The 23,823-nt window shown below is 43.1% G+C and overlaps 2 protein-coding genes across 3 annotated transcripts in view; one reads left to right on the top strand and one right to left on the bottom strand.

Annotated features, from left to right (window-relative positions):
* Positions 1–305: 305 nt before the first annotated feature.
* On the bottom strand, positions 306–2,331 carry LOC106613986 (chemokine XC receptor 1). The gene is made up of 2 exons (XM_014216883.2): positions 1,906–2,331; positions 306–1,606 (listed from the first exon to the last, which is right to left on the bottom strand). The coding sequence occupies exon 2, from the start codon at positions 1,590–1,592 to the stop codon at positions 582–584; it is 1,011 nt and encodes a 336-aa protein (XP_014072358.1). The 5' UTR covers positions 1,593–1,606; positions 1,906–2,331; the 3' UTR covers positions 306–581.
* A 267-nt stretch (positions 2,332–2,598) lies between these two features.
* The window catches only part of LOC106613556 (FYVE and coiled-coil domain-containing protein 1), a 61,707-nt gene continuing 40,482 nt past the window's right edge, over positions 2,599–23,823 (top strand). The window contains exons 1-9 of one of the 2 annotated variants that reach the window (XM_014215940.2): positions 2,599–2,664; positions 13,754–13,860; positions 15,120–15,226; positions 16,582–16,707; positions 17,983–18,089; positions 18,825–18,968; positions 19,102–19,195; positions 19,398–21,911; positions 22,844–22,936. In XM_014215940.2, the coding sequence (XP_014071415.2) occupies positions 13,800–13,860; positions 15,120–15,226; positions 16,582–16,707; positions 17,983–18,089; positions 18,825–18,968; positions 19,102–19,195; positions 19,398–21,911; positions 22,844–22,936 (3,246 nt within the window). In that variant the 5' untranslated portion in view covers positions 2,599–2,664; positions 13,754–13,799. Of the gene's footprint in view, positions 2,665–13,750; positions 13,861–15,119; positions 15,227–16,581; positions 16,708–17,982; positions 18,090–18,824; positions 18,969–19,101; positions 19,196–19,397; positions 21,912–22,843; positions 22,937–23,823 lie in introns of both variants that reach the window. The other variant, XM_014215939.2, reaches the window with a different exon arrangement.

Here is a 23,823-nt window from a genome sequence, read left to right as displayed (position 1 = left end):
CTGGAACTCATAGGGAAGGCTCTGGACCAGCAGGCTCTGGACCTCGTAGGGAAAGAATTGAGGACCCTGCTGTGTAAACCTTTTTTATTGTTTCTCTCTTTCCCCAGCAGAGGGCAGTGGAACCCTAGCAGAAGCTATGAAAAAGTCCCATTATGCAGTGCTAAAATTGTAATGCTACTACGGGGAGCCTATCTCCCCACACCACTTGATCTACTCTCTTCATCCCCATATTTCAAGATGTAATTTGGAGTTTGTCCTCTGTATCTGTCCTAATATCCACTGTAGTACACATACTGTAAAAATGGTTCACATCAATAATAACTTTATTTGAAAAGCACTTTTGATACGTTATACTCATACATAAAACACTGTATTTTAACCCTTGTTAAAATACCAATAGTGGGATTAACAACAGAATGAAAAGAACAAGACAAAATGACAATGATTAAAAAGTTATGGAAATAAAAGATTAAAAGTAACATTCTAAATGTATTGAAAAAGCAAAAAGGGAAATGTACAATTGATCATGGTTAGACGGAAGTCTGCTCAGTCCATGGTGCTCTGAAACTTCAAGAGCCAGACTAATACATTGATCCCCTTGAGGGGATCGCTCTAATCTGTTGTGAATCTATGGTGCTTTGGCGACGGCAATGTTCCTGCAGAATAACCTTCAAGTGATTTCTGAACTTGATCCCAACAAATGCGTAGAAGACGGGGTTGAGACAGCAGTGGGAGAAAGCAATGAGTCGACACACGTAGAACCCATAGTCCAGCTTCATGCTGACCTCACAATCGTTGAAAGGTGCTACAGAGTGGTCAGTCAACAACCTCAGAAATATCACCACATTGTAAGGCGCCCAGCCAAGGAAAAATACTGCCACTATACTGAAGATCAGGTTCATGGTTCGATTCCTCATGTGTGACCTTGACTTGAAGATTGCCGCCAATATTCTTACATAGCAGAAAGCCATAACTGCAAAAGCAGCCAAGAAGAAGACGTTCTGTTGGTATGTGCTCACTTTCTTCCACAGTGGAACGCTGTATTCACAATGCAAATGGTCTCCTTCGTGGGGATTCTTTTGGACAGAGCTGAAAATCAAAGCGGGGACGGCCGAACCAAAACTGATCGCCCAGATGATGAGCGAGATGGTGACCCCGTAGCAGCCCCTCTGGGAGCCGTGGTCGGACAGAGGATGCACCACGGCCAGGTAGCGGTGGATCGTCATGATGGTCAGGAACAAAACGCTGCTGTAGAAGCCTGCGTAGAAGACAAAGGTGACAGTCTTGCAGAGTAACCAGCCAAAGGTCCAGCCCCAGATGTGGTAGGCTGCCCAGAAGGGCAGACCAAAGGTGAACAACAGGTCAGATAGGGCCAAGTTGAGGATGAAGATGTTGGTGAGAGACTTGAGGTTCTCGTACTTGGCCAGGATGACCAGGACAAGGATGTTGCCTGCTAGACTCAGGATGGTCACCACAGAGAAGAAGGCAGGGGTGGCGATGGAGCCAAACTTGACAACACCTTCCTTGTTACAGACCTCGTCTTTATAATCATAATCATAATCATAAGTGATGTTTGTTTCGTTATATTCCATGGTCAGGTTGGAAGCTGGAAAAGAAAAATGCTAATTATAATAATCAATGACTTCTTCATGCACAGTTTTTAAAAGAGGGACACGCAACACAAATCTCAAAATGACTTAACAATACGCCTACAACTACAATTACAGAAATGTAAAAAAGGCATACAAAAATGAATGAGGAAGAAGTCATGGAAACATCTGAAACTGCAACAATTAAAATCTAACAACAGTCTTTTGGTTTTGATCTATATCTTGGTTTGGCTAAAACTCTAGTGTCGAGTTTGAAGGATTAGGCTCACTAAATTATTGACAAAATCAAATTTACCTGTTGTGCCTGTCCTTTCCCATGTACACAATGATACGAGGACTGTTGGGGTGTGATGTAGCTAAGGTAACAAAAGCATCAGGTTTCTATTCCTCCTACAGTTTGTTCCGGTGTAACTTTTTTGGGGGCAAACATGAAATATCCTACAGTCATAATTGCACTGCGGAAGGTATTTCCATTCTACGTAGGCATACAGTACATGAAAAACAAAACTATTTTTCATCTGTGGTTTAACTCATCAGGTTTACAACCAACCGATAAAGTAACTGTGCCATCAAAAGAAGTGCAGTAGGCTAGCTGCACAAATACAATATCTAGTTGAAATATGTGTACTGTATCGTGTAGCATGTTTCAATTGTATAAATAGGCTATCATCTGCTTTTAATGTTTTATAAAAAAACGTGTCCTTTTTTGAAATATATATTTTTTTACATAAAACACTTTTTTCTTGTACTAATTTTCTTTTTCTTCTTCTTCACTAAAGCCTATTTATTTTCTTACAAATCCTGCCGATATGACTGTGGGACAGTCCTGACAAATAAACCAGACATTCCTACAGTAGTCACATGATTTTACTGTTTAACTTGTAATACTCTACAACCAAACTTGAGCCTCCATAACGAATCCTCGGTCCAGGTCCTGTTTCTCGCATTGTAAGTGGTTTAGCTACTTGTCAATCCAGTTATTGTTTCCGCCCAACATAGCACGGTTGTGTATGGATGGTAACTATCTGGATTTTCATGGATCGCCAAGTTTGAAGTACGTTTGTCTCTTAAATAATCAATGTCTATTCGTTGATATGAATATCAATGTGTCTTATGCAACTTCACTTCTAATGACAACTGATTTTGGGCTATATGCATACCAAGCATACTACACTCACTCGCTGTCACTTCGGATATCGATAATAAATAACAACATTAGGCTACATGTATCCTCTCTGAGTGGAACAGTTTGTATCCTCATGGCTGAAACAAAATTGTGGCCATCGCAAACTTGCGTAAGGACGGGGAACACCGAAAGGCGAAAACATTGTGCTTTCAGTAGACCTTTAAACATGTACTGAAAGTAGGTTATTTCGCACACTAAATCTCATCAAACGTGAGAAAGACGATCAATCGATTACAGTAGCGTTTGCGAGACAAACAAATGCCGCGTTCACGTACTAGTCGGAACTGTGTAAACTGAAATGTCCGACTTGCTAACTGGATGTAGTTATACGCGTGCTGCGTTCAACTATTTATCAAGTTGGAAATGGCAGTTTCCTAGTTCAGATTAGCGCTTGAGCTCGGCAAAGGCTCAGTTCTGACTCTGTTGTTTTCGAAAGGGCACGTGTCAACATAGTGTATTTTATTGATACGTTGTATAGTAGCCAGATTAGTCTGTGTCAGCACGTGGTCCTGTGTGACGACAAATGCACTAGTCAGAATGGATCACTATTTCAGAAAATATCTCGATTTGTAGCGAACTTCAAAATACTTCACCCTGGGGATCGAACTTGATCATAATAAACTAATTTTAGAGGCCAAAAATTATTTCTAGGACGTTCTGGCGATCGGAATTTAAATAGGCTTTCTAGGGCATACCAGTGTTTTTGGCACCGCTAGTTTGCTACGCAATAGCCGACCAGTTTAGCTCATGACTTGATCAAGACCGGACAGGGGCCTGCGCCCTATCTGTAACGCTTCAAATAAAATGAAACGTTATTTGCCCCATGCTTCGTAAACAACAGGCGTAGACTAACAGTGAAATGCTTAGGCTACTTTTCAGTGATACATATTAAGTAGAGCCCAATGCTGAGAGAGGAAAGAGGTGGGATAGACTGGGCTGTTAGTGTTTTGTTTCATTGTGTTATGTTTTTGTTCTCTTTTGTTTCCTTATTTAATTATTTGTACTCATTTAATTTCTTTACATACTTACACACAACACCTCATGTATGCACTCTAAATAGCCTAGAACATAGATACTACATCAAATAACATGTAGACTATTACACTCATCCATGCATTCCTAAATGCACACACCCATGCAAAATCATGTGCACAAGTCTGTGTATGTGCTTGCATGTGTATGTGTAAACACACAAAGAAAAACAGGTCTTTAGAACATTTTGCAAATGTATTAAAAATCCAAAACGTTATTACATTTACATAAGTATTCAGACCCTTTTACTTAGTACTTTGTTGAAGCACCTTTGGTAGCGATTACAGCCTTGGGTCTTCTATTTTTATTTATTTTATATATTATATATATATTATTTATTTTATATTTAACCTTTATTTAACTAGGCAAGTCAGTTAAGAACAAATTCTTATTTACAATGACAGCCTAGGAACAGTGGGTTAACTGCCTTGTTCAGGGGCAGAACGACAGATTTTTTACCTTGTCAGCTCAGGGATTCAATCTAGCAACCTTTCGGTTACTGGCCCAACTCTCTAACCACTAGGCCGCTACAAGTTTAGCACACTTGTATTTGGGGGAGTTTCTCCCATTCTTCTCTGCAGATGGGGAGCATCGCTGCACAGCTATTTTCAGGTTTCGCCAGAGATGTTCGATCAGGTTCAAGTCCGGGTTCCGGCTGGCCCACTCAAGGACATTTAGAAACTTGTCCCGAAGCCACTCCTGCGTTGTCTTGGCTGTGTGCTTAGGGTCGTTGTCCTGTTGGAAGGTGAACCTTCGCCCCAGTCTGAGGTCCTAAGCGCTCAGGAGCAGGTTTTTATTAAGGATCACTCTGTACTTTGCTCCGTTCATCTTTCCCTCGATCCTAACTAGTCTCCCAGTCCCTGCCGCTGAAAAACATCCCCACAGCATGATGCTTCACTGGAGGGATCGTGCCAGATTTCCTTCAGATGTGATGCTTGGCATTCAGGCCAAATAATTAAATCTTGTTTTCATCAGAACAGAGAATCTTGTTTCTCATGGTCTGAGAGTCCTTTAGGTGTCTTTTGGCAAACTCCAAGCAGGCTGTCATGTGCCTTTAACTGAGGAGTGGCTTCCTTCTGGCCACTCTACCTTAAATTCCTGATTGGTGTAGCGCTGCAGAGATGGTTGTCCTTCTGGAAGGTTGTCCCATCTCTACAGAGGAACTCTGGAGCTCTGTCAGAGTGACTATCGGGTTCTTGGTCACCTCCCTGACCAAGGCGCTTCTCTCCCGATTGCTCAGTTTGGTCGGTCGGCCAGCTCTAGGAAGAGTCTTGGTGGTTCCAAACTTCTTATATTGAAGAATGATGGAGGCTGTATCAATATGCTTTGTGTTGTAGTCACGACAGACAAAGATATGCACTACCGTTCAAAAGTTTGGGGTCACTTAGAAATGTCCTTGTTTTTGACAGAAAAGCACATTCTTTGTCCAGAATAACATCAAATTGATCAGAAATACAGTGTAGACATTCTTAATGTTGTAAATGACTATTGTAGCTGGAAACGGCTGATTTTTAATGGAATATCTACATAGGCCCATTATCAGCAACCATCACTCCTGTGTTCCAATTGCACGTTGTGTAAGCTAATCCATTTTAAAAGTCTAATTGATCATTAGAAAACCCTTTTGCAATTATGTTAGCATAGCTGAAAACTGTTGTTCTGATTAAAGAAGCTATAAAACTGTCCTTCTTTAGACTGGTTGAGTATCTGGAGCATCAACATTTGTGGGTTCAATTAGAGGCTCAAAAGGGGCCAGAAACAAATAACTTTCTTCTGAAACTCGTCAGTCTATTCTTGTTCTGAGAAATGAAGGCTATTCCATGTGAGAAATTGCCAAGAAACTGAAGATCTCGTACAACGCTGTGTACTACCTTCACAGAACAGCGCAAACTGTCTCTAACCAGAATAGAAAGAGGAGTGGGAGGCCCCTGTGCACAACTGAGCAAGAGGACAAGTAGATTAGTGTTTAGTTTGAGAAACAGACACCTCACAAGTCCTCAACTGGCAGCTTCATTAAATAGTACCTGCAAAACAACAGTCTCAATGTCAACAGTGAAGAGGCGACCCCTGGGATGCTGGCCTTCTAGGCAGATTAGCAAAGAAAAAGCTTAACTATACACTACCGTTCAAAATTTTGGGGTCACTTAGAAATGTCCTTGTTTTTAAAAGAAAAGCACAAAAAAAATTCCATAAAAATAACATCAAATTGATCAGAAATACAGTGTAGACATTGTTAATGTTGTAAATGACTATTGTAGCTGGAAACGGATGATTTTGAAAGGTAGTGTATATAGTTGAGCAAACTTTACTATGCATGTTGTTAACAAGCAAATCCAGTACATGAAGACGGTAAGTAGCAGTTAGTTTCCGTTTCATGTGTGACATCATTTTAACCTACAAAGGCAGACTCCACCTAACTTTGGCTTGTAGTCCAAGTCTGCAATAAACTTGAATGTGAACTGAATGTTTGTTTAATGTCTGCCTGTCCATTATGTTATTCTTTTTTTTAAATGTACATTCACACAAAGTCTTTCAGATACATAGGTCTTCAGATGGCCCTACCAGACCTTGTGTGGGGAGTGTTGATTACATCTGGAGGTGCTTGACCTGAGATGTTTGGAACTTCTTGTCGAGGTGCGGCGTCCACTGCTGGGCTTCAGCTGGTTGCCTGTTTAATGGCTCTGTGCCAGGCTCTTCAACAGTGGGGAAATCCTCCTCTATTTCTCTGCTCTTCCTCAGGTGTCTCCTGTTCTTCCTGAAGACTTGTCCCTGTTCTGTCTTCACCTCGTTGGACCTTTGCTCCACAGTGACTACTGTGGCCCTCTGCCACCACTGTTTCTGTCCTGTGAGTGGCTGAACTCTCACCCTGTCATCTCGTTGCAGCTCTGTGATATCCTTAGCAGAGGTGTCGTAGTACTTTTCCTGTCTCTGCTGTCTTTCTTTGAACTTCTCCTGCTGACAGCTTGTCATCACCGGTCCCAGCAAATTTTTACTCATTAGCAGTAGTGTCTTTGTACATCTTCCCATGAGCTCCATTGCAAGGCTGCTGTCTGTTCCTTGTGACAAGGGATTTCTGTGATCCAGGTATGGGTCAGCACCTACTCTCTTTGCTTTTGCCATTAGTCTTTTGGCTGTTTTCCACTTTCCCATTAATTTACGGGTATCCTGTAGACCGGCTATTCCCAAACTGGGGTATGCGAATGCCGTCGGGAGTACGCCAAATAGAAATGTGATTCACATTTTCAAACAGCCCATTTAGATTTTCCAACGGGGCTATACATTTGGGTGATGTTTTTTTCTCGCCTGAGTAGCCTCGTTTCACTGCCAAAAATGAAACCATCTAGTGTTCAGCGAACACAATGTCAAATACAGGTAGCCTAATCAAATAATTAACATCCAATCACATTAACCGCTACTCTCTTGCGGGAATTCCACTAACAGTCCATATGTAGCTAAACGTAGCTGCTGCTCATTCCGTTTGCTCGAACATGGATAAATGGTTAAAAAAAGTAAGGCCCGCGTCTATAGAGACACATACCAGCTCTACTGGGAGTACTGCTACTACCAGCAGTACTACACCTGCACCTGTCGACGACACAAGTTGTTCTGCTTCCACAAGCACATCCAATGCTAGCATCAGTAATTCTACATTTCTTAGTAGCCCAGTTAGCATGGACACTGACAGTTGTGAATCTGATGCAGCCGAAGAGCTGACAGGGACGTTGGACCATCGAAGAGGTACAAATATGATGAGAACTACATTGATTTGAGGTTCACTTATATTGGGAGTAGTGCCTTTCCTCAGCCACAGTGTGTTATATGTGCAACAGTACTGTCTCACAACTCGATGAAACCTTCACTCTTGCGCAGACATTTTGAAACGAAACATGCCAATTAAAAAAATAAGCCACAGGAGATTTTTTTTTGCGAGAATTAAGATGACTTTCGAGTAGTAAGACATGTATAAAAGCAACAGATATCATTAATAAGAAGGGGCTAGAAGGGTCTTATATGGTGAGCTACCGAGTGGCTAGGACAGGCAAGCCCCATACTATTGTGGAGGACTTAATTCTTCCTGCTGCTGCGGATATGGCTGGGACAATGCTGGGGGAAAAGGCTAAAAAAACTATACAGACAATGTCTTCATCAAACAACATTGTTTCACGACGCACCAGTGACATGGCAGGAGATGTTTTGAAACAATGACTGCTTCGCATACAAGCCAGTGAATTCTATGCATTACAGCTGGATGAGTCCTGGTATATGTCCTTTGCGTTTATGGGGGGTCAATTAAGGAAGACATCCTCTTCTAGAAACCAGGACAACAGGAGAGGATCTTTTTAAAGTACTGGACAGCTTTGTGACATCAAATGGACTTTGGTGGTCAAGATGTGTTGGTATCTGTACTGATGGAATTTGGCTCTCTGCAATTTCACTGGATGTTGGCCAGGTAGGATGGTAGCGTCCCACACCCCCTAGAGAGGTTAAAGGACAAAAAAGCTTCTGACAGTTCATGGTGAGTAATCGCTGTTCTGATGTCTAGAAGTTAATTTCGGTCATAAGAGACGGTAGCAGCAACATTATGTACAAAATAAGTAAAAAAAGAAATAAGTTACAAACAATACAAAAAAAACACGGTTGGTTAGGAGCACGTAAAATGTCAGCCATCTTCTCTGGCGCCATGATACATTCCGCCAAACTAAATTACAGTTGTGGCCAAAAGTTTTGAGAATGACACAAATATTAATTTCCACAAAGTTTGCTGCTTCACTGTCTTTAGATATTTTTGTCTGATGTTACTATGGAATACTGAAGTATAATTACAAGCATTTTATTAGTGTCATAGGCTTTTATTGACAATTACATGAAGTTGATGCAAAGAGTCTATTTGCAGTGTTGACCCTTCTTTTTCAAGACCTCTGCAATCCGCCCTGGCATGCTGTCAATTAACTTCTGGGCCACATCCTGACTGATGGCAGCCCATTCTTGCATAATCAATGCTTGGAGTTTGTCAGAACTTTGTCAGAATTCTCAATGGGATTAAGGTCTGGGGAGTTTCCTGGCCATGGACCCAAAATATCGATGTTTTGTTACCCGAGCCACTTAGTTATCCCTTTTGCCTTATGGCAAGGTGCTCTATCATGCTGGAAAAGGCATTGTTTGTCACCAAACTGTTCCTGGATGGTTGGGAGAAGTTGCTCTCGGAGGATGTGTTGGTACCAATCTTTATTCATGGCTGTGTTCTTAGGCAAAATTGTGAGTGAGCCCACTCCCTTGGCTGAGAAGCAACCCCACACATAGATGGTCTCAGGATCCTTTACTGTTGGCATGACACAGGACTGATGGTAGCGCTCACCTTGTCTTCTCCGGACAAGCTTTTTTTCCAGATGCCCCAAACAATCGGAAAGGGGATTCATCAGAGAAAATGACTTTACCCCAGTCCTAAGCAGTCCAATCCATGTACCTTTTGAATATCAGTCTGTCCCTGATGTTTTTCCTGGAGAGAAGTGGCTTCTTTGCTGCCCTTCTTGAAACCAGGCCATCTTCAAAAAGTCTTCGCCTCATTGTGCATGCAGATGCACTCACACCTGCCTGCTGCCATTCCTGAGCAAGCTCTGTACTGGTGGTGCCCCGATCCCGCAGCTGAATCAACTTTAGGAGACTGTCCTGGCGCTTGCTGGACTTTCTTGGGCGCCCTGAAGCCTTCTTCACAACAATTGAACCGCTCTCCTTGAAGTTCTTGATGATCAGATAAATGGCAGATTTAGGTGCAATCTTACTGGCACCAATATCCTTGCCTGTGAAGCCCTTTTTGTGCAAAGCAATGATGACGGCACGTGTTTCCTTGCAGGTAACCATGTTTGACAGAGGAAGAACGATGATTCCAAGCACCACCCTCCTTTTGAAGCTTCCAGTCTGTAATTTGAACTCAATCAACATGACAGAGTGATCTCCAGCCTTGTCCTCGTCAACACTCACACCTGTGTTAACGAGAGAATCACTAACATGATGTCAGCTGGTCCTTTTGTGGCAGGGCTGAAATGCAGGGGAAATGTTTTTTGGGGGATTCAGGTCATTTGCATGGGAAAGAGGGACTTTGCAATTAATTGCAATTCATCTGATCACTCTTCATAACATTCTGGAATATATGCAAATTGCCATCATACAAACTGAGGCAGCAGACTTTGTGAAGATTAATATTTGTGTCATTCTCAAAACTTTTGGCCACGGCTGTACATGATACATTTCCAGGTCAGTGCTAAATTACAATCATCAAAGTCTATTTTTTCCAGAGGTTTCTGTGCATTTTCCATGGCGATTTATTTGTAGATTGGAATGTTAGTTACTCATGAATCTGCTTGTCCAATAGCCAGTTAGCTTTTAGCATAGACTCACTCACGATAGCCAGCTAGCGTTGACTTTGGGCTCAATGACTAGCTTGTAAATGCGGTACTTTTCCAAACTGTCACCTGGGATGTATTCTTCATTTACATCGATGAGATTCAGGTTCTTTTGAGTACCGCTGCCACCATGTTTCAATATGCTTTATGTTGTAGTCACGACAGACAAAGATATAGTCAAGCAAACTTTACTATGCATGTTGTCAACCAGCACATCCAGTACATGAAGACGGTAAGTAACAATTGGTTTCCGTTTCCTGTGTAACATCAATATGATTAACATCAATATCGCTACAGAGGCCACTGTGTTCTTGGGGATCTTCAATGCTGCAGACATTTTTTGGTACCCTTCCCCAGATCTCTACCTCAACACAATCCTGTCTTGGAGCTCTATGGACAGTTCCTTCAACCTCATGGCTTGGTTTTTGCTCTGACAGGTGTGTGCCTTTCCAAATAACGTCCAATCAATTGAATTTACCACAGGTGGACTCCAATCACGGTGTAGAAACATCTCAAGGATGATCAATGGAAACAGGATGCACCTGAGCTCAAATTCGAGTCTCATAGCAAAGGGTCTGAATTCTTATGTAAATATGGTATTTCTGTTTTTTATTTTTAATAAATTAGCAATAATTTCAAAAAAGCTATTTTCGCTTGGTCATTATGGGGTATTGTGTGTAGATTGATGAGGGAAACAATAATAATAATTTCATCCATTTTAGAATAAGATTAACGTAACAAAATTTGGGAAAAGGTAGGGGGTCTGAATACTTTCCGAATGCACTGTATATTGTCCCTTTTGTCTAATCACTATTATTATCATTATTATTGAGTATTTATTATAGTTTTTTTTTAACTGTTATTGTTGATGTTCTCTCACTTTGCTTTAGCAACAGTGGCTTTGTCATTCACGCTGAGAGAGAGAGGCTGTCACAGACACAGCTGACTGAATTGAGAAGTGTGATATTTTAGAAATATTTGATAGATATATTTTTACCCTTTTTAGCCTGAAGGAACAGCTGCTGTGGTAAATGACTCTACCTCTATGCAACCAAGCTCATAGTAAGACTCACAAACTAAAAGTACATCTAATCCTTTCATTCTCAGTCCAACACTGAGCTCTCACAGGCTTCTGAGTTCAAACCACAAGTTGGGAAGCACAACATTGTCTCCAGCAATACCTTGAAATTGGTAATGAATGTGTGTATATACAGTACCAGTAAAAGTTTGGACATCACCTCATTCAAGGGTTTTTCTTTATTTTTACTATTTTCTACATTGGAAAATAATAGTGAAGACAAAAACTATGAAATAACACATATGGAATCATGTAGTAACCAATAAAGTGTTAAACAAATCAAAATATATTTGAGATTCTTCAAAGTAGCCACCCTTTGCCTTGATGACAGCTTTGCACACTCTTGGCATTCTCTCAACCAGCTTCAACTGGAATGCTTTTCCAACAGTCTTGAAGGAAATAAATTACACAAATGAACTTTTAACAAAGCACACCTGTTAATTGAAATGCATTCCAGGTGACTACCTCATGAAGGGTTGAAAGAATGCCAAGAGTGTGCAAAGCTGTCATCAAGGCAAAGGTTGGCTGCTTTGAAGAATCTCAAATATAAAATCTAATTTGATTTGAACACTTTTTTGGTTATTACATGATGCCATATGTGTTATTTCATAGTTTTGATGTCTTCACTAATATACCACAATGTAGAAAATAGGAAAAATAAAGAAAAACCCAGTAATAAGCATGTGTGTCCAAACTTTTGACTGGTACTGTATACACTACCGTTCAAAAGTTTGTGGTCACTTAGAATGTCCTTGTTTTCCATGAAAACATACACGAAATGAGTTGCAAAATGAATAGGAAATATAGTCAAGACGTTGGCAAGGTTATAAATAATGATTTTTAATTGAAATAACAATTGTGTCCTTCAAACTTTGCTTTCGTCAAAGACTCCTCCATTTGCAGCAATTACAGCCTTGCAGACCTTTGGCATTCTAGTGGTCAAGTTGTTGAGGTAATCTGAAGAGATTTCACCCCATGCTTCCTAAAGCACCTCCCACAAGATGGATTGGCTTGATGGACACTTCTTATGTACCATACGGTCAAGCTGCTCCCACAACAGCTCAATAGGGTTGAGATCCAGTGACTGTGCTGGCCACTCCATTACAGACAAGAATACCAGCTGACTGCTTCTTCCCTAAATAGTTATTGCATAGTTTGGAGCTGTGCTTTGGGCCATTGTCCTGTTGTAGGAGGAAATTGGCTCCAATTAAGTGCCGTCCACAGGGTATTGCATGGCGTTGCAAAATGGAGTGATAGCCTTCCTTCTTCAAGATCCCTTTTACCCTGTACACATCTCCCACTTTACCACCACCAAAGCACCCTCAGACCATCACATTGCCGCCACCATGCTTGACAGATGGCATCAAGCACTCCTCCAGCATCTTTACATTTTTTCTGAGTCTCACGAATGTTCTTCTTTGTGATCCGAACACCTCAAACTTAGATTTGTCTGTCCATAACACTTTTTTCCATATTTCCTCTGTGTGTTCTTTTTCCCATCTTAATCTTTTATATTTATTGGCCAGTCTGAGATATTGCTTTTTCTTTGCAACTCTGCCTAGAAGGCCAGCATCCCGGAGTCGCCTCTTCACTGTTGACGTTGAGACTGGTGTTTTGCGGGTACTAGTTAATGAAGCTGCTAGTTGAGGACTTGTGAGGCGTCTGTTTCTCAAACTAGACACTTTAATGTACTTGTCCTCTTTCTCAGTTGTGCATCGGGGCCTCCCACTCCTCTTTCTATTCTGGTTAGAGCCAATTTGCGCTGTTCTGTGAAGGGAGCAGTTCACAGCGTTGTACGAGATCTTCAGTTTCTTGGCAATTTCTCACATGGAATAGCCATCATTTCTCAGAACAAGAATAGACTGACGAGTTTCAGAAGAAAGTTCTTTGTTTTTGGCCATTTTGAGCTGTAATCGAACCCACAAATGCTGATGCTCCAGATACTCAACTAGTCTAAAGAAGTTTTATTGCTTCTTTAATCAGAACAACAGTTTTCAGCTCTGCTAACATAATTGCAAAAGGGTTTTCTAATGCTCAATTAGCCTTTTAAAATGATAAACTTGATTAGCTAACACAACGTGCCATTGGAACACAGGTACGATGGATAAAAAAGCTGCAGTTTCCAGCTACAATAGTCATTTACAACAATAACAATGTCTACCCTGTATTTCTGATCAATTTGAATTTATTTTAATCAACAAAAAATTTGCTTTTCTTTCAAAAACAAGGAGATTTCTAAGTGACCCCAAACTTTTGAACGGTAGTATATATATATATGTGTGTTGGTGTGCGTGTTTACGTGCATGTGTGTGCGAGTGGGTGTGATAGAGTGAGTGACTGACAGACAGACTGTATGAAAGAGTGAAAGGGATGTAGTAAATGTGTGTGCGTACATACGTGCTTGTGTTTTGTTTCTGACTGTCCCTCTGATTCTCTGATTCAGCAGACTGTTTACGACCCGGTGAACTGGTTGCCGGGGAGCTAGTCTGACCATGGCTGCCGGTGTGGCTTTGGGGGAGAGCCAGCTTCAGAGGATTATCAGAGATCTGCATGGTACGTTGCCATTGAGTGTGCGTGAGGCTGCGTGTGGTTGCTCGCGTCAGTCTCTTTGGGACAACGAGTGCGTCCGGGCCTGTGTAAATGTGACAGGGGGGGACCACCACTGTCTGCTGCCAGAGAGTGAGAAAGAGAGAAGGATCGTAGAGGTCAAGTGACAGAGGGGTTGCAGTGGCCTGGATGTGACTGGCTTGGCATTGGCTACAATCCAGACAGCATTTCTTTCCACACTTGGGTTGTCCCCGCTCCTCATTGGGAGGACATTATGGAGCCGACCCTCTCCCCCAGCCCCCTGGGGTGTGCTCCCTAGAGTGTGGCGGGGGCGACCCGAAAGGCCCTGTCAGCATGCAGCAGGAGAGAGGGGGTGCTCAGCCTCCCGTCGAGCGTCTTTCCAATTTTTTTTACGCTGGATGAGAGGCAGGTGGGTAATGTACTGAGCTGGGATGTGTGAGAAAGGTGGAAGGGGACTGGAGAAGGTTTTTGTGGAGGTAGAGATGAAAGGAGGATCTGGGGAGGGATTTGGGAGACATGCCAGGGTGGACATGCTGAGCTTTCGACTCCATCTGTTTTGACCTGTATATGACCTGGAAACCATTGAAATGTATCCATGCCGCGGTGAGGATATTCCATCTGACTGTCTGTATGTGTGGTGCGTGTTGTATGTGTATCTGTGTGTCAGTGTGGGACCTCAGTTTGTTTGTCATTGAATGGTGGGATCGTTTTCTCTGAGCTGTAATAAGTACAGAAACCCTGGAATTTCTAGAACCTAACTAAAAATGCTCCACAGGTTTTATTTATTTTTATTTAACCTTTATTTAACTAGGCAAGTCAGTTAAGAACAAATTCTTATTTACAATGACGGCCTACCAGGTAACAGTGGGTTAACTGCCTTGTTCAGGGGCAGAACGACACATTTTTACCTTGTCAGCTTAGGGATTCGATCCACCGAACGCCCTAACCACTAGGCTACCTGCCTCCCAAAAAGGTAGCAGGACTATCGGATTAGATGGGTTGACGTTGTTTTGCATTTTGTTCAGGAGAAATAGGCTATCAGGTCAGAGAGAAATCATATTAATGTGTTTCTCTCAGCAGGTAAAGGGCATGTAGCTACTGTAGTAGAAACTCTCCGTTTTTGTCAGTGATGTCTGAGTGTGGGGAGTGCACGTGTATAGTCGATGTATATGCCTTCAAGTGTGTTTACATCTGTTTTTGTTCTGTGATGCACTCTCTCCTCTCCCTCTCTCTCTGAACCACAGATGCTGTAGCTGAGCTCACTAAAGAGTACAAGGAGAATGGGGAGCCAATCACAGATGATAGTCCCAATCTGCACAAATTCTCCTACAAACTGGAGTACCTGCTGCAGGTGAGTCCTTGGGTGGTGGATCTTCCTTGATACACATGGGAAACTGTAGAGTGTGAAAACCCAGCAGCATTGCAGTTCCTGGCACACTCAAACCGGTGCGCCTGGCACCTACTACCAAACCCTGTTCAAAGGCACTTGAATCTTTTCTCTTGCCAATTCACTCTCTGAATGGCACACATACACAATCCATGTCTCTAAACTTAAAAATCCTTCTGTAACTTGTCCTCTCCCCTTCATCTACATCGATTGAAGCGGATTTAGCAGGTGACATCAATAAATGATCATAGCTTTCACCTGGATTTACCTGGTCAGTCTATGGCATGGAAAGAGCATGTGTTTGTAATATTTTGTACTTTCTGAGTATAAATGTGAACAGGAGTAATAGTGACCAGTAGCAGGATAAAATAGATCGATACTAATGGTAATGGCAATCAATAATCAATGTATAGTAGTGTAGTGGTTGTAATGCATCTAGTCAATAGTAATTTTAGCAGCAGCGTAGGTGTGAGGGGGCGCAGTAGTTGTGAGCCATTTAAGTCTTATGGCCAGGGGATAGAAGCTGTTTAGGTGTCTGTTGGTCTGAGCCTTGATGCACCGGTACCATCTGCCAGATGGGAACAAGGCCCTAGCACGCAATGACTACATCAAGCTTGTGACTCTACAAACATGTTGGATGCATTTGCAGTTAGTTTTGGTTTTGTTTCAGATTATTTAGTGCCCAATATAAATGAATGGTAAACAATGTATTTTGTCATTTGAGAGTCACTTATATTGTAAATAAGAATAGAATATGTTTCTAAACACTTCTACGTGAATGTGGATGCTACCATGATTACGGATAGTCCTGAATGAATCATGAATAATGATGAGTGAGAAAGTTACAGATGGTCAAAGATCATACCCCCAAGCCATGCTAACCTTCCCTGGAGAGGTTAACATGTCTCTGGGGTATAACCTTTGACCCTCTATAACTTTCTTACTCATCATTATTCACGATTCATTCAGGATTATCCGTAATCATGGTAGCATCCACATCAATGTTGATTTCTTGATTTTAGTTTGTTATTATTTGTGTACTTTGGCATTTTACTGCACTGTTAGGAGCTAGTAACATAAGAATGTTGCTGCACCTATCTGCTAAACTGTGTACACATCCAATAAACTTTGATTTGATTTAGGGGTGGTTTCCCAGACACAGATTAAGTCTAGTCCTAGACTAAAAATCTAATCTGTGTCCAGAAGAATCCAAGTCAAATCAAGGCCAACCTGCTATGTTTACCAATATGGCATTGTTCACATCGTTATACAGTATGTCATGTAAGATTTGTTGCTGACACGTCATCTATACTATTCAGTTTGACCAGAAGGAGAAGACAACATTTCTTGGCACAAGAAAAGACTACTGGGATTATTTCAGCGACTGTCTGGCCAAGATCAAAGGCGCCAACGATGGTATCCGCTTTGTCAAATCCATCCCAGAGGTATGGAGATCAGCACTTTTAAAAGTCAATTATAAGGATTGTCAACTGTTATTACACAACATTTAGTAGTAATTCATATGTAATGTTGTATCTTCAGAGGTTTTTTGCCACCGTTTTATGGGTCCCAGCAAACACTTTCACCATTTCTGTTTAACCTCTGTCGGAAGTGATGTATAATATTACAGTTTTGGGTCTTATTGTTTGTTTTTTTACCTAATGTGAAATAATGAAGGAACAAATAAACTTGATCTACAAATCATGTACCAAATCCACTCAGACACATTTTTCAGAACAGTGATTGAAGGTATTGAAATCGACCTGATCGCTAATACTCCTGACATTGCAACTGTCATGGATTGCTTAATTAACGTATATGCATTCAGTTCTCTGTCTCGCTGATAACTAGGTAACTGCCAAAATAAAGTAAACACTTGAGTAATTGAGCGATTTAAAAAGTATATTGAAAGCAGGTTCTTCCACACAGGTGTGGTTCCTGATTTAATTAAGGAATTAACATCCCATCATGCGTAGCGTCATGTATAAAAATGCCCAGTTACCTATTTATTTTGGCTACCATGGCTAGAAGAAGACATATCAGTGACTTTGAAAAAGGGGTCTCAAATGAGCATATGGGGTTAAAGTGTGTGTGTGTGTGTGTGTGTGTGTGTGTGTGTGTGTGTGTGTGTGTGTGTGTGTGTGTGTGTGTGTGTGTGTGTGTGTGTGTGTGTGTGTGTGTGACCAGATCTCAACCCAATTGAACCCTTATGGGAGATTCTGTTTTCCACCACCGTCAACAAAATACTAGATTATGGAATTTATTGTGGAAGAATGGTGTTGCATCCCTCCAATAGAGTTCCAGGCACTTGTGGAATCTATGCTAATTTGCATTTAAGATGTTCTGGCTGCTCGTGGTGGCCCAACACCCTATTAAGACACTTTATGTTGGTGTTTCCTTTACTTTGCCAGTTACCTGTAGTAATAAAGACATGGGAGTATTTGGCATTCTGCTGGTTGGTGGACACTAGCCATGAAACACAAATACTCTTTGTAAGCAGGATCTACACAACAGATGTTGTTGAATATGGATGAATGATTATAAACCACTTTTGAGGAATTAAAATGTCTGACAAACGTTGATTTTGAACTATCCTTTTAACGGACATGTTCAAGAAGCACATATGCTCATTTTAGGCCTCATTGGTGCTGCAGATGAACAACTATCACATATATTTGCTGTACAGCACTGTGAATATGTTATTTGTTTCCCCCTTCCAGCTGAAGACATCTCTGGGGAAGGGCAGGGCTTTCGTTCGCTACTCCCTGGTGCACCAACGACTGGCCGACACGCTGCAGCAGTGTCTGATGAACCAAAGGGTAACCAGGTAAAACTCAACCCGGCACAGGATTTACAGAGGTCATGGGTTAAAAACCCTGAGGCAAAGAGGGGTTCATCTCTCAAATACGTATCACACTTGGGAATGGCAAAGTGAGGAGAAAATCTCAAACCTGACACCACTTCTGGAACAGGTTTAGGGGTTGAACATGGGTCAAAGGGTCAAATTTGGGGAACATAATGATGTTTGGCTAAATTAAGGGACTGTTAATGTTTTGGTTGAAGTGACAGTTCACTAGACATAGACTACTATTCTGAGATTTGGACTGATCTGACGGTAAGTTCATTGTTTCAAGTAAACGTAGTTTCCTTTCATTTCTCTTCCCTTGTGGGGTTTTACTTCTGTAAACTATTTCTCTGTTCCTCAGGTGAGGAAAGAGAGTGTGCCTGTACTATGGAACCAAAGGTTACTGGAAGCAGTGTCCAGTGGGTTTTGGAGGGGTTTAGATGTTTTCAGATGCAGTCAAGATATATTGTACAGATCTGCTTCTCCCTTCGTAAAGAGTCGTGTCTGTATGCTCGATGTACTTGTGAAATGTATCTGTGTGTTTACAAAAGGGATGTCCATTTTTCATATATGCACTGTACTTTTTGTGAGGGTCAAGATAATTGAATATAACGAACAGGCTAAGTATATTAGTGAAGGTATTTCTATGTGAATGTGTGTTGGTATGCCTATTTCTCATCTCATTCTATCAATATGCTCATCTTCTTCTCTGTGCAGTGACTGGTACTATACTCGCAGCCCCTTGCTGAAATCCCACCTCAGTGTTGACATCATAAGTCACCTGTATGAGCTCAACGAGGTCCAGTTTGACGTGGCCTCCAGGGGTCATGACCTTGACTCGTCTTGGCCCACCTTCGCAAGGTAACCAATCACAAAGATAGAGTGGTTTATAATACATCCCATTCTCCAGGTGCTGTGCATTGGACTGAAGAATTAATTTAGATTAAAACGATAATTGGTGATGTCACCTCATCACGTGTTTTCTGATCTCCAGGAGGACACTGGGCATGCCAAACTCACCTGGCCACATGTGGAAACCACCCAGTCGCAGCTCTAGCATCAACAGTCTGGCCAGCACCTACTCACAGGTACTGACACAGCCAGCCTTCCTCCTCAAAGCTTTTATTCTGCTGGCACTAATATGGTTATATTATGAACGGGTCATATCTTAACATATTGCTAGTCATATTGCTAAGATTATACCATAATGAAACGTAAAACCATAAAATGAGTGGTGTCATCTGCACTCAATCTAATACTCTCTTTCCCCAACCCCCTAAACCACCGCAGCAGGCTCATGAGTTCCTTGGCAGCCCTGACAATGGCCCAAGCATTCTGAGCGAGTTGAACGAGTTGTTGCCTTCCAGCGTAGAGGTGAGTATGTTGGACGAGCTCCGCCTGGAGCTGGACCAGTCAGAGCTGAAGCAGCGGGAGCTCCTGGACAGGGTACAGCAGATGGGGGAGGAGGGTGCTGAGCTCAGGAGTGTGGTGGTGGAGCTACAGAGGCAGCTGGACGTGTCGCTGACCGCCCAGGAGAAACAGCAGGGTATGCAAGGGACCCTGAAAGACCTGGAGGCACGGGAGGAGGCCTTGTCCTGCGAGCTGGAGTCCCTGAGGGCCGGGGAGAAGGCCAGGGAGACCGAAAATCGCCACCTTCAGGAGAAGCTGGCAGCCGCAGAGGGGAAGAACGTAGAACTAATGGCCAAACTGGATGGCGTGTTGGATGAGAAGGGCCAGCAGGCGACTAGCTACTTTGACTCAGCACAGAAGATCCATGAGCTACTGGACAGACTGAAGGAGGCTGAGAGGGGGAAGATAGAGGCTCTGGCAGAGGGAGAGGATAGGAGAAGACAGGCCGACAGGCTGGCAGATGAGCTAAGGGTCAAAGAGGTGGCAGAAAAGAAGGATGAGGCCAAGCTTGAGTCGCTGTCAAAATCCATTGCAGAGGGGAACGCTAAGTTTGCGGAGTGTGCAGAGGAGCAGCGTAATGCCATTGACAAGCTCCAGGGGGCATTGACTTTGAGAGAGAAGGAGGTCAACAACCTGCAGAGGCAGCTGCAGGACCTCCAGAGTGTTCTGGAAGAGATGGAGAGACAAGCAGAGGAGGCCAGAAACAGAGCAGAGGAGGAGAAAGTTGAGATCCAGGAAAGCATAGGCAGTCTGAAAGAGGCCTTGGAGGTGGAACTACTCTACCTGAAGGAGCAGTTGAAGAGCAGAGAGGCGGAGCTGCTCTCCAGCATACAGAGGCTTCAGCACCTGGAGGTCCAGAGCCATAGCCTGACAACGGAGAGGGACATCCTGATCGCCAACCTCTCCAAGCTGGAATCCAGCATCAGGGAGCAGGCCAATAAAATGGAAGAGTACAAGACTCAGTGCACCAACCTGATGGAGCTGAATGGGAAGTTGCTGGGCACAGTGAAGAGGAATGAGGAGCTGAAGAAGGAGCTGGCAGAGAGCCGGGCAGCCCTGGAGGGTGAGGTGGCCGCTCTGAGGGCGTCTGACAAGCAACTGAGGGGCCAGCTGGATGACGCCAAGGTAACAGTGGATGAGAAGGACAGGAAGTTGCGTGAGGAGAACCGGGCCTTGGACGAGAGTTTACAGAGGGCGGCCAAGGCCGCCGCAGTCTCAGATGCCTCTATCAAACGGCTGGAGCAGGAGAACCAAGGCCTGAGTGAGGAGCAGGCTACGGTGAGGGCGGCGCTGAGCTCCATGCAGGAGGAACTGAAGTCCATCCACGGGCAGATAGGAGAGCTGGAGAAGAGCTTGGGGGCATCCCGCAGGAGCGAGGCCAGCCTGCAGGAGCAGCTCAAAGACAGGAAGGCCCAGCTAGAGAACAAGGAGAAGGGCTGTGCAGAGCTCCAGGCCAAGGTGGAGGCCCTGGAGGCCAGAGGAAGGGCACTGGAAAAGGCTAAGGCAGATGCAGAAAATGCCTGTGCCAAAAAGACAAAGCTGATAGAGAGGGTCACCACTGAGAAACAGATGGTGGAGAGAACACAGCTACAGAGAAGCTCTGCCCAGGCCAAGGAGAGCCAGGAGGTAGCCGCCAAGCTGACTATGGTGGAGGGCCAACTGGAAGTGAACATGAAGGAGGTGTCCAGGTTCCAGGCAGAAGTGATGGATTTGAGAGTGCAGCTGAAGACCTCTGGGGAGGACAGGATGAGGAGCCAGGCCCAGCTGGAGGTGATGGAGGCCCAGAAAGACGCGCTCAGGACCCTAACAGAGCAGCTCAAAGCCCAGACTGAGGCACTTAACCAGAGGCACGTGGCCGAGCTCCTGCAATGCAAAGAGAGGGAAGAGGCTCTGAGCAGGGAGCGTGACCAGGAGGCAGCCACCCGGTCCGAGTCGGCTGCCGCAGAGGCCTCCGCCAGGGGAGAGCTGGCTACGCTAAAGGCCCAAAATGAGAGGCTGGCCATGGAGAATGCTGAGATACGTGAAGGCCTCCACCGGGCCAATACAGAGATGGCAGAGCTTGGGATGACTATCTGTAGACTGACAGCAGAAAGGGAGGAGGCCAAGGAAGGCTGGGCGGGGGAGGCAGACAGGATAGGGGAACTGGAGGAGAAAACTTCCGGGGAGGTGGAGCGGCTGGAGGCCTGCATGGCTGCCATGCGCCAGGAGAACACCAGCCTAAGAGAGGAACTGAGGATGACAGAGAGCCTTCCAGGAGCCATGCTGGAGCTGCAGGACAAGCTGGAGAAGGCAGAGGGCCAGGTGAGGAGCCTCCAGGACTCCAGTCTGGAGGAGATGGAGGCGGTCAAGTTCCAGATGAGCTCCGAGAGCATGAATCATCAGAACCAGATCAAGGTGAGTTTGGCTGGAGTTCTGTCAAAAGCCTGTGACATGGGGAAAATGATTGTGATTAATTAGACAATGAATTACTATGTGTGAATCAGAACACATTTACCTCTTTATAAAACAGTGTGCTTTTGCTGTGCAGGAGCTGCAGAACTCTCCTCACTTTCATGTTTTTGAATGACCGATTACCGTAAATTCCGGACTATAAGCCGCAACTTTTTCCCACGCTTTGAACCCCGCGGCTTAAACAATGACGCGGCTAATATATGGATTTTTCCCACTTTCAAATTTTTTTTTCCAAAAAAACACATTCTGTGACGTGCTCAGTTTTTTGGCGGCATGAAGCTTTCATTAGACCAAAGAAATTGCCGAACGGGTTAAGGTCAAACAACTTTTTTGTTTACTGTTTAGATTAAATCGAGCGCTCTCAAACTTCCCATCATTCTGATTACGGTAGTCATTTTGTCACCCTCATCATGGCAAAGACACGGAGAAATGCATATGATGCAGCTTTCAAGTTGAAGGCGATTTGATCTGGCTGTTGGAAAAGGAAATAGAGCTGCTGCACGGGAGCTTGGTCTTAATGAGTCGATGATAAGACGTTGGAAACAGCAGCGTGAGGAATTGACAACTAAAGCTTACTGCTAATTTTTTATTTTTTGTTACAAGCCGTGTTTCGTTAAAGCCAATTTATTTTTGTTACAAGCCGTGTTTCGTTAAAGCCTATTTATTTTTGTTACAAGCCGTGTTTCGTTAAAGCCTGTGTAAAGTTAATTTGTTTCAATGTACCGGTAGGCACCTGCGGCTTATAGACATGTGCGGCTTATTTATGTTCAAAATAAAAAAAAATCAGTGGGTGCGGCTTATATTCAGGTGCGCTTAATAGTCCGGAAATTACGGTAGCACAATTTCAACACTTGTATGTTTTGCTCTCTATCCAGAGTCTGAAAGATGAGGTGGGGAAACTGAGGGTCCAGCTGCCTAAAGAGCAGGAGAAAGTGTCCAGTCTGGAGGCAAAAATATTTGAGATAGAGGTCTGTATCTTCACCTCTTTCATTATTCACATATGACAGAGAACATTATAATAGACACAGGGCTCTATTTTAACAACTCCAATTCAATGGTAAATCTTAGCGCTGGCTGTAGCGTTATAGGTTGGGGGGGTCCGAAATATTTTTTGCTATCTTCACAACCAGAATTATGGGCGCAGAAGTTGGCGGTGGTGTGAAAGGGCTGGGTTTTGATGAATAAACAAGTTGTGTGTGTGTTGAGGATTCTCCCCTCTCTGGCCAGTCAGAACATGCTCCATGGCTAAATATGTGGTTCAAGTTGTGTCTTTACGGTATTTTATGTATTGCGTTGTCATCAACTCCAATTGGAATGTTAGCCCGTTATAGCCTAGTTTGTTAATTTCACTAGGATATTGATAAGACCTAAAAAGACACTGTATAATTTTATTCAAATTCGAATAAAAACGAAACAACAACTTGTTTTAAATATGCTATGTTTAACTACAGTTACAGGCACCATAATTGCTCCCCAAGGGCGTATAAAACAGACAAGGCAACTTAGACTATGGAAGGTTTTACACACATACAAACTTTTCACAGGAGCTGGATAAAGATCCAATATAAAGAGAAAGGGGGAATGTCCACTCACCGTTATACTGCTGGCAAATGTAATGTTTTAATAAACATCATGGAACCTTCTTATGGATCATATTTTCACTCCTCCGGAAATAGCAGACGCATTTGCATCGCTTCCGAGCCATGTACGTTCTCACCATGGACGGTGAATCTTTCTAATAAGTTCGTTTTTTTATCAAATGAAACGAAAAATAATAAATCTATTTTTTAAACCATCAACAATATTTCTAAATAGGATCGGATCCGAAGCATGATATCATAAATCGCTTCTCTCG

The sequence above is a fragment of the Salmo salar genome, chromosome ssa10, assembly GCF_905237065.1.
Source record: "Salmo salar chromosome ssa10, Ssal_v3.1, whole genome shotgun sequence".
Taxonomy (NCBI): Eukaryota; Metazoa; Chordata; class Actinopteri; order Salmoniformes; family Salmonidae; genus Salmo; species Salmo salar.
This window is presented reverse-complemented; position numbering and strand designations above follow the sequence as displayed.

What these genes read in the sequence shown, in the direction of transcription:
- LOC106613986 (XM_014216883.2), bottom strand. Translation starts at nt 1,592, where the DNA reads ATGGAATATAACGAAACAAACATCACTTATGATTATGATTATGATTAT.